A 10,737-nucleotide genomic window follows, 5' to 3' on the forward strand; every position below is an offset into this window, starting at 1 on the left:
TTGTTTAGTCGTGTCCGCCTCTTCGTGACCCCCTGGACCAGAGCACGCCAGGCACTCCTGTCTTCCACTGCCTCCCGCAGTTTGGTCAAACTCATGCTGGTAGCTTCGAGAACACTGTCCCACCATCTTCTCCTCTGTCATCCCCTTCTCCTTGTGCCCTCCATCTTTCCCAACATCAGGGTCTTTTCCAGGGAGTCTTCTCTTCTCATGAGGTGGCCAAAGTCTTGGAGCCTCAGCTTCAGGGCTGATTTCCTTCAGAATGGATAGGACTCTCAAGAGTCTCCTCCAGCACCATAATTCAAAAGCATCAATTCTTCGGAGATCAGCACATATACTGAGTGCATTTCAGTGTTATGGGGCTTTTGTGGAAATACACTTAAGAGAGCTCAATGACTTACCCCTGGTGTTTATCATGCCTAGTTTGGCCCGAGATATACATAGAACATGTGGCTTGTGTAGCTGCCACATTAAGGTGTCAGTAAAGGGATGCAGGTGGCGCTGTGGACAGATACATCACACTAATTAATATATGTAAAGCTTCTGCGCACTTTCACGAGGGATAGTGAACACTATTGCTTGGCAATATTGTGTTGATCTCTTGCAATATCTAGAAAAACTATTTAAATATTTTATTTAAATAAACTTTTATTTTATTATTTTTTTCACTTGAAACACGTGCAGTCCTATCCTTTAGCACATCTACCACCCTTTCTTGTTACTACAGCGGGGGAGGAGCAATAATTCCTGCAAGCATATTAACTCCAGTTTAATAGTTTCTAGTTTAATAAAAGTTTTGAGTATTATTTTTTTGTCTGGAAAGGTGCAGGATTTGCCTTTCTTATCCCATACCCTATGTTACAACTAGTTTGCAATTCAAACAGGAATTCCCATATTCATTCTCTCCTCCCTCTCTCTAATCAGATCCCAAACCTGTAAAACAAGTGCCATTATTGTTCTACTGACTACTCACCATACTCCTATCTCCATCCGCCCCCACATTTCTTTGTTTCAGGAATCCCACAGGTTTCACTGTTCCCCAGGGCGTCCTAGCACATTCCCCTATCTCAAGTGACTTAAAATCAAACGTGTACATCAGCACACTGAAACAAAAAAATCAATAGACATTTGAACACAGAAACTCAGCACATACGCAAAAAGGACGCAGCTCTAAGTACAAATATGTGCCAAGAGGTGACATAAAACCTTGTTTAAGGAAGGGTAAACTGTGCTTCCACCTGGTTTTGTCATCACAACCATGTATCGTCAGTGCAACCATGGGCGTAGTCAAAGGGGGGGGGGCAGGAAGGGGCAGCTGTCCCCCCCCAAAAAATACATAGGTAACTGAGGTTCTGCCCCCCCCCAACAAAGGCCTGCCCCCCACTAACAAAAATCCTGGCTACGCCCATGAGTGAAACTATATCCAGCAACAACTGAATATACAACTAACCACAATGTCATCACATTCAGTGAAAGTATGGGGCAACTTGCTTAAAACTGATGTGGTAATACTATGGCAATCCATTATGCAGTATGTCTTCACTAACACTAATAACAGCTCATTAAGTATCAAGCACAACACCTGAGAAAGCAAAAGCATTTTCAATGCGGTGTGTTACTGCTTGTTGGACATACCAGAATAACAGGTCAGATCATATACATGGCGGGGGTTGGGGGGCAGACACCAAGAACCATGACAGCTTAAACTCATGGTTGCCAGTTAACTTCTAGGTCTGCTAATTATATATACTTTTACCTACCCCAGCCCTCAGTGGTCTGTGCCATGTATACTTGAAGAAGCACCTTGTGGGCGCCTCTACAGCAGTTAATTGTGCACTGAGAGCTGCTCATGCGTGCATGTTTTGTGCCGTATCTACAGGACATCACCCTTGTCAAAATGCCACCCCATGTTATTTTTCCATTTAATCCAAATTTACAATTTCTGTGGAAAATCTGATAAGCAAAGAATCTTAATAATAATAATAATAATAATTTTTATTTATACCCCGCCCTCCCCAGCCAAGGCTGGGCTCAGAGCGGCTTACAAGCAATAATAAAAACAAGTTGAATGATTACAACTTAAAAACAAAATTAAATTACAACATTAAAATATTGAAACATTAAAATATTAAAATGTAGCCTCATCGCAGGAGGAGAAGGAAAAAAGAAAGAGAGGGAGGTAATCAAATTGGCTCCAAGCCAAAGGCCAGGCGGAACAACTCTGTCTTACAGGCCCTGCGGAAAGAAATCAGATCCTGCAGGGCCCTGGTCTCATGAGGCAGAGAGTTCCTCCAGGCCGGAGCCAGAGTTGAAAAGGCCCTGGCTCTTGTTGAAGCCAATCTAACTTCCTTAGGGCTCAGGACCACTAGGGTGTTGTTATTTATGGACCTTGAGGCTCTCCGTGGGGCATACCGGGAGAGGCAGTCCCGTAGGTACGAGGGTCCTAGGCCGTGAAGGGCTTTAAAGGTCAAAACAAGCACCTTAAATCTGACCCTGTACTCCACCGGGAGCCAGTGCAGCTTGAAAAGCACTGGGTGAATATGCTCCCATGGCAGAGACCCCGTGAGGAGCCTCGCTGCAGCATTCTGCACCCGCTGGAGTTTCTGGGTCAGCTTCAAGGGCAGCCCTGCGTAGAGCGAATTACTTGAGAATTACATCTCAAGCCTGGAGATGATCGTCGCGTGGATCACTGTGGCCAGGTTGGGGTGGGAAAGGTAAGGGACCAATTGATTGATGCGGCGAAGGTGGAAAAATGTCGCCTTAGTTGTTGCTGTAACTTGTGCCTCCATGGAAAGGGAGGTGTCAAGGATTACACCCAAATTCTTAATGGAAGGCAATGGCACTAATTGGCACCCCGCAAAAGAAGGGAGTTGGTCCCTCATCCCCATGCCATCCCGACCCAGCCAGAGGACCTCTGTCTTCGAAGGATTTAGTATCAATCAGCTCCCACGAAACCATCCAGCCACAGCTTCCAAGCATCTGGTCAGTGTGTTCGGGGCCAAGTTGGTGTGGCCATCCATCAGCAGATAGAGCTGAGTGTCATCAGCATATTGGTGACAGCCCAGCCCAAAGCTCCGGATAATCTGGGCAAGGGTGTTAAAGCATGTTAAAAAGCCCTAAGAGAGAATATTATGAAAATGATGTACAGGTGGTACATGACTCCAGTCAAGCTTGCAAAAATATATCATTTGCCCGAAAACAAATGTTGGAAATGTAAAGAAATTGAAGATACATTCTTTCACCTTTGGTGGACGTGCCCAAGGATTAAGGCTTTCTGGGAGATGATCTATAATGAAATGAAAAAGGTATTTAAATATACTTTCCTGAAGAAACCAGAGGCCTTTCTCCTGGGCATAGTTGGCCAATCGGTGCTAAAGAAGGATAGAACTTTCTTTATGTACGCTACAGCAGCAGCAAGAATTCTCATTGCAAAGCGTTGGAAGACACAAGACTTACCCACCCTGGAAGAATGGCAGATGCAACTAATAGACTATATGGAAATGGCGGAAATGACTGGCAGAATCCGAGACCAGGGAGAAGAGTCGGTGGAAGAAGATTGGAGGAAATTTAAAACTTATTTACAGAAATATTGTAAAATTCTTGAATGCTGATGACATTGAAATTAATTGAAGGGGTTCTAGTAACAAGGTAAATTGTAAGATGGGATTGATAATAGATAAACTAATAGGATATGAATTTGCTGAACCAATTTTTAAAAGGGATACAAAAAAGGGAGGCGTGAGGAAGTCAGGAAAATAAGTTAACTAAAGATGAGAAATTTAAAAAGAGGGAGTTTTGTTTTCTTTTATATGTGTTTTTTCTTCTTTTTTGTGTTTAATGTTTGTATTTTTGTATTTTGTATTTTTCTGTTTTTGTATTTTTCTGAACTTTCTATTGATAAAACATAATAAAATAGTAATGAAAAAAAATAAAGCATGTTAAAAAGCATTGGGGAGAGAATTGCGCCCTGCGGCACTCCACACACCAAGGAATGGTGCGACGACATTTCCCTCCCTAATGCCACCCTCTGACCCCGACCAGAGATAAAAGAGCACAGCCAGTTATGCGCTATGCCCTGTAACCCCACGTCTGCGAGGCGGTGGTCCAGAAGATCATGCTCGACCATGTCAAAGGCTACTGACAAATCTAAAAGGATCAGCAGTCCTGACCCGCCTCGATCTAGTTGTCTACGGAGATCATCTGTTAAACATCCTTACATCCTCCTCATTGTTTTAATCAAAACTTCCTAGCTAGAAGGTGCAATCCTATGCAGGAGTTTCACTAACTGAGTATACGCAGGGCCGGCCCAAGAAGGAAGATCAACATCAGGATCTGCTGTCAATTCAGGTGATGAATCCTGCCACCTGAGGCGGTCGCCTCAACTTGCTTCATGGGTAGGCCAGCTCTGAGTGCAGTCTTTCTCCACAGGAAACAGTTATCTGTTTTGGTTTTTGGCTGTTGCTTGTTGAGTTATGAAGAATTTCAATGATCAGTTTTTTTTATTTGCACTTTTAAAAAGTATCATATATAGTGGCTTTCTGAAATTTAAATGTTATAAATGCATTTTGACAAAAAAAAGTACAGTGAACCATGAAAATGCAGGTGTTCTGACATACCTGCTACATTATATAAATCATCCAACAATAATATCTAGCATTTATATAGTGCTTAACCCAATTGTTGAAAGCTCTTGATATATATTCTTTCAATACTCCTTACAACAGTTCTGTGAGGTAGGCCACTGTTATTACATCTTTATTGCAGATGTGTCCCAGGATAAGTGAAAACCTTGCATTGATAGAACAAGTTAGTTGGATAGTGCCCCAATTAACTAACTGCTACTCAATGTGCTTTTTTAATTGGAGATGCCAAGAATTGAACCTGGGTCCTTCTGCATGCAAAGAGGAAGTCTTCAACTGAGCTACCAGAGTGACTTCCCTGAGGTCATAACTGAGGGGAGATTTGAACCAGGGGATTTGCCAGCTCACTTTCTTAGGAAAGATTCTACAGTGGTACCTCGGGTTAAGTACTTAATTCTTTCTGGAGGTCTGTTCTTAACCTGAAGCACCACTTTAGCTAATGGGGCCTCCTGCTGCTGTCCGGCCGCCGGAGAATGATTTCCGTTCTCATCCTGAAGCAAAGTTCTTAACCCGAGGTACTATTTCTGGATTAGCGGAGTCTGTAACCTGAAGTGTATGTAACCTGAAGCGTATGTAACCCGAGGTACCACAGTATATCAGGGGCAGGCAACCTAAGGCCCGTGGGCCGGATGCGGCCTAATCGCCTTCTCTATCCAGTCCACGGATGGTCCGGGAATCAGCTTGTTTTTACATGAGTAGAATGTGTCCTTTTATTTAAAATGCATTTCTGGGTTATTTGTGGGGCATAAGAATTTGTTCATCCCCCCCCCCCAAAATAGTCTGGACCACCACATGGTCTGAGGGACGGTGGACCGGCCCATGGCTGAAAAAGGTTGCTGACCCCTGTTCTATATCATCTCTCTACAGCAGCAGTTCTCAGTCTGGCCTTTACTTGTGGCCAGAGGGGAGGCCCCACACTAAAGTAACATGCCACAATATCAACCGAGCAAACTAGGTGTCACCACATCTAAAGCTCCTTGTAACCTAATGGAGTCACTTTGGCTGCATTTGAGAAGGCAGACTCCTGAATGGCAGTCTCAAGCTTCTGAGTTCCTCTCAGAAGGGGTCCTTGGTAAGATCAGGAAGGGTGGACAAGCTGCCGCGAAAGGCAACTTCCTTATTGCTGATGATCTTCCTGTGCAATATACAGTCAGAGGGGACTTCAGGGTGCATTGTCAGTTCATGACCATGGAAATGTTTTCTTTTCTTTTAACAAAATGTATACGTCACTTAATCAATGCTACGCTTTACGTAAAACAGAGTGTAAAATATTTATCAAAAGAATACAGTTCAAAGCAGCAAATTTCAAACCAAGTTTATACGAAAGCCAACAAGCTTGTCCAGTGCTCAGCATGAACTGAGTGGACAGGTCTGGCCCTCACCATGCGGGCACACTGGGCAACTGTCTGAGGAAAACTCAGCAAGATTGCAGAAGACTGCAGAAGGCATCTGGCAGGGGAGTATGGGCCAAGCCACCCTTATTTGTGTGAGAGCCTAGGCAGTCCAGCCTGTTCTCTGGTCTTCCACTGCCCCTCCTCCCTCTCCCTGTGGCTTTATATCCTCCAGGTACTCCTTCTCTCCCATCAAGCAGATGAACGAGAGCTACCATGCCCCTTCTAGCCTCCAGGCAAGGAGACCAAACACGGCCTCCTCAGGATTCATTGCCCTGTTGTTGCTTGGTGGTAGGGACTGGGGTCTACTTAAGGGCAAGGTACTGGCACGTTACTGGCGAGTCCCTGTAGCCCATCACACCTACGCTGCCTAATACAGCAGCAGCAGCGACAACAACATCAGCACCTTTCTTGAGCCATCCCTGAGTATGCGCCCTAGAACATGCCCCAAAACACTCTGCAATGCATAGGAGAGATGTGACAGTTTCATTGGTGCCTCAGAAGAAGGAGCAACATGAAAAGAGTTTTTCTGAAGGTGGAACAGGTGGAAAAACTGGGCTGCAGAGCAGTGGTGTGGGAGCCTGTGGCACTCCAGTCATTGTTGGGACTCCTTCAGCTCCAGCCAGTATGACCAATGGTTAGAGATGAGTATGAGAGTTGCCGTCCAACAACATATGGAGGGCACCATGTTGACTCTAGGCCACTGCTCTATGGACATATATCATACAAGAAACTGGGAATTTTTCTGCAACAACATCATCATCTCTAACACATCATCCTGAAGGGAGGCCATTTTGGGCCCCAGGATTTGTCCATTATGACAGAACAGTTTTTCTACAGGAGCAGAATTTGTCAGAGTGGTGTTGAACTTGATAAAAAGCTTGGCGATGGCTGGGTATCTTTTCAGTTGCCTCAGCTCATGCGATGGATCGTTGAGGAACTGTATCCCAATATTCCTTAATGCAGACTCAGCTGCCGCCACCCCCTGATCATCAAAGCCATAAAAATCGTCGGCAGCTTTCACTGCTGCGGCTTGACTGTCAGCCTTCGACGACAGAGTGTCACAGCGGAGCAGCTCCCGTAAGAAAAGCTCCTGAGCGATCTTCTTATCATCTTGACTTTGCAGCCAACGCAATTTAAAAAATGGATGTGATACAGAAGCAATGACTAGTGGCTTTGTCTTTTTACTACTTACGGCTGTGTCAAAGGTCAGCATGTGCCCAAACTGCTTCTGAAGCTCCCCCTTCAGTGCATCTGCCAGGCAAGAAGTGTATTTTGGAGACACCGACTCAAGTCGGCTGTTTAACACAAGCACCATGGGCAGGACAGCACCGTAGAAAGACTCAATGGCCTCTTCTGTCTGAAGTTTGTCAAGTGCTGTAGCAATCGGAGACATCACCTCCAACCACTCCCCTAAGAACTCCAGCTCCAGGTTGGTAAATTTTGGAAGCTGGAGGCAGGCCATTATGAGATTCACTGTGCCACGCATGTCGTATATGCGGCAAAAACTGTCAAACTCAGAATTCCATATGGAGGTCGGTTTGGGAAGAGACTTTCCGAGGGCGTAATTAACAAGCTCTGCATTTTTCAGGCTATCTTGGGAAACATTCCTTAAAGCACAACATTTGCTTGCCACGCTTTGGAAAAGGTGCCTGTATGGAGGGTTGGTGGCCAGTGCTCTGGAAGCAGCTGTTGCAGCCACAAAGCTGAGTGTGCAGGAAAAGCAGACCACGCGGGGTGGCAAGTAGAAGAGGTCAGAAGAATCAACGGTGTCACCTGACAAGGCTTCATAAATGCGCACATTGACACAGGCATCAGCACCCAGGGGATTCACTTGCTTCTCCCCATCACTCCCCTCTTGCTGGTCCAAGCTATCCTCCAGCTGCTCTTTGGGTCCAGAGAACAGCTGAAAGGTTTTCTGGAAATGGTTCCCATTGTCCGTGACAATGTGTGTTATTTTTGTGGAGTCCAAATCATACTGCGAATGGATCTCAGTCAGCACAGAAGCAAGCTTGCTGTATGAACATGGCCCAGGAAAGCGTCGGAAGCTCAAGGCAGCAGATTCTCTTGTCAAGTTAGCTGAATTGATCCAGTGGCATGTGACACCCACATAATTTTGCCCCTGATGCATCCACACATCTGCAGTTGTACAAACATAAGAAACTGAGTCCAATTTCCTTTTAATTTTTTCAAGAACCAAGGCATACTGTCTTGCAAGGTTGTTCTGTAAGGTTTCTGTAGAAGTGACTGCAGCACTGGGAATAATCCCTTTAATCAAAGTGTGGAAGCCACTTCCGTCAACAATCGACAAGGGAAGCATATCAGTGATGAGAAAATTGAGAATTAGTTGATCCAGGTTTTCTTTGGATAAAGACTGATCACAGAGCTGATACTGTGAGTAAGGGTCCCAATGAGGCTCACTGTATTTTGGAATTTTCTCAGAAACTTTTAACATGCCACTACCAATTTGTTTGCAATGGATATTTTTCCTTTTGTGCATCAGCTTCAGATATTTTTCTCCATGGATTCTCTACAACAGAGGAGAACTATTTCAGTCAGTGCTATAGGATATAGAAATTATTATGGGAATCATACAGAAATATATAAATGCTTGTCACATGCAAAAGTACTGACAGACCTGATGAATTGCTCAGTGGCCTGTGGAGTCAGGATCTCACAGATATTGGGAGGAATTTAACATAGCACTAAGGAGATCAGCACAAACATTTCTGCTTGCTTGATGGACTCAACTCCCCTCTCCTCCCACCACACCTCATGTGCTGTTCTGGGGATTCTCCCAATCCCAACCTAAGCCAATGGGGGTTGAAGGGGAGGAAAGTCCCATTGCACTAGCAGAGTCCTTATGTGGATATCCACCCATTAGTCAAATCAAGCCCCTTTATTTTTCTTTTAAAATATCCAGTCTCCATAACCTTACAGAGAAATTTGCAAGAATGCTGCCAAATTGTTAAACAAAAAAAGCAAAGAAGCAAAAGGATCCACTAACCTTGCTAAAAAATAATTTTAAGTAAAAATAAATTCTTTTTATAATACATCTGATTTTAAGGTATGCTTTTTGCAAAGTCTCTTAGCTATGACAACCAATTAGAATCAACATATTCAGAGGCAGTATATCTCTGAATACCGAATGCTGGGCATAAAAAATTGGGGGTGGGTACTTTCCCACTCATCATATGACCTTTCCTGAAGCATCTGGCAGGCCTTCCCAAAGAGAATGATGGTTTCCTATGGACCTTTGGCTGGAGCCACTAAACCATGTGATGACAGGACCAGTGACCCTCCAGAGGACGTCAAACTCTTATCACCCTCAGTCACCATGGCCGGTGGTCAGGGATAATGGGACCTGTGGTTCAACAACACTTGGAGGTCCACAGCTTCCCTATCCCTGCAAGATTCTTCTTATGTTCTAAGCATCTCCTATTTCATGATTATTATTTTAAAGTAAGATCATCCTAAAGGCAATAAATTTATCTGCTGTAGTTTAGCATTTGATGTGTATGAAAATATGCACTGAAAATATTTTGATGTGATGTGCTATCCCTTCTCCAGTCCAAGACTAGGATCCTTGAGGACTGGAGAGGTCAACCACAATTTGTGGAATCAGGTGATGTAAGAGTCCAGACTCCACTCCTTGCAATGCAGAGTAGTCTTTGTTTAGCTTGGGGGCAGGGAAGTTGTGGCTCTCCAGATCTTGCGGGACTACAGCTCCCACCATGCTTGACCACTCACTGGTCATGTTGGCTTGGGGATGATAAAAGTAGTCCAACACCACCTGGAGAGCCACATCCCTAAGGGTAGAGATTAGCAACTGCAGGAGGGCCATGGCCTGAATCTGATCTATTGGGGACGACCAAGGTTGCTTGAACGCGCGCACTCGAACCAGGCGACATCGGGGTCCGAAACAAGATGCTGCCGCGCGGGTGGGTGGCTAATAACGGCAAAGCGCTCCTGAGCATAATAAGCGGCCCTGAAGCGCACCCAGCACCTGAGCCGCCATCCCTTTTGCACGACTGCACGGGGAGTTTGCATGCTGGTCGTGCCTACGGGGGCTCCCGGATCGCTAATCTTAAACCAGCCAGCAAATCGGGCTGGCTCACGTGCGAATGCGTAGTGGCCCTTTGCTGCCATTCTGTACCTGCACGTGCTTGGTGAAATTGGATGGCGCCTTGTGCTGCCCTCGAATGGTCTTCCTCTTGTGCCGGCACAGGCTGCAAACTGCCTGGATGAAGTTCCCGTCGTCTTCCACGACCTCGGAGAAGTACGTCCTCACGACGATGGGCAGCGCTTTGCTCTCGGGTTCCGCCGCTGCAGAAGAAGACATGCCGGCGGCTCCCGAGGTCGTGCACGGCTCCGGGACTGATGAATGGGAGCCAGGGCACGGGGGAGCCTTCTAGCCCCGCGAGGGCATGCGTCAACCCTAATGCGGCTGCTGGGAAATGTAGTCCTTTGCCAAACGTTGCACGCCGGTGCGTTTGTTTTTCTCCTTCACAATATGAGAAACCATTCTTTGCTTTAGGAGTGGCTGCCGTTTGGATGCTCTCGAGGTGCATCCAGTCACGCTTTCGGCTTCACCGCATTTCCATAGGGAAAAGGATTTGCACGTGGCGAGATGAGATTCAGTTATAAATCGCCATCATCACTTTTTATTTGCATATCACCTTTCTGTGTTGCTATACACAAGGCGCTTT

At 45.5% G+C, this 10,737-nt stretch overlaps 2 protein-coding genes across 2 annotated transcripts in view; one reads left to right on the forward strand and one right to left on the reverse strand.

Annotated features, from left to right (window-relative positions):
- The window catches only part of LOC309522715 (plexin-A3-like), a gene marked incomplete at its 5' end in the record, with an annotated part of 112,880 nt that overhangs the window by 1,000 nt on the left and 101,143 nt on the right, over nt 1-10,737 (forward strand). Inside the window, one exon of the mRNA XM_082206183.1 lies at nt 538-548. Within this exon, the coding sequence (XP_082062309.1) occupies nt 538-548 (11 nt within the window). The remainder of the gene's footprint in view (nt 1-537; nt 549-10,737) is intronic.
- LOC309522406 (uncharacterized protein) lies at nt 4,211-10,641 on the reverse strand. Its single transcript, XM_082205633.1, has 2 exons — nt 10,185-10,641; nt 4,211-8,558 (listed from the first exon to the last, which is right to left on the reverse strand). Exons 1-2 carry the CDS (start codon nt 10,368-10,370, stop codon nt 6,750-6,752), a joined length of 1,995 nt encoding a protein of 664 aa, XP_082061759.1. The 5' UTR covers nt 10,371-10,641; the 3' UTR covers nt 4,211-6,749.

The sequence above is a fragment of the Podarcis vaucheri genome (assembly GCF_965113315.1).
Source record: "Podarcis vaucheri genome assembly, chromosome: 17".
Taxonomy (NCBI): Eukaryota; Metazoa; Chordata; class Lepidosauria; order Squamata; family Lacertidae; genus Podarcis; species Podarcis vaucheri.

Bases quoted from the DNA above. Each gene is read 5' to 3' on its own strand.
- LOC309522406 (XM_082205633.1), bottom strand. From the start codon at position 10,370: ATGTCTTCTTCTGCAGCGGCGGAACCCGAGAGCAAAGCGCTGCCCATC. The intron at 8,559-10,184 runs GTACAGAATGGC...CCTCTGTTGTAG, and splicing joins ATTTCACCAAGCACGTGCAG to AGAATCCATGGAGAAAAATA.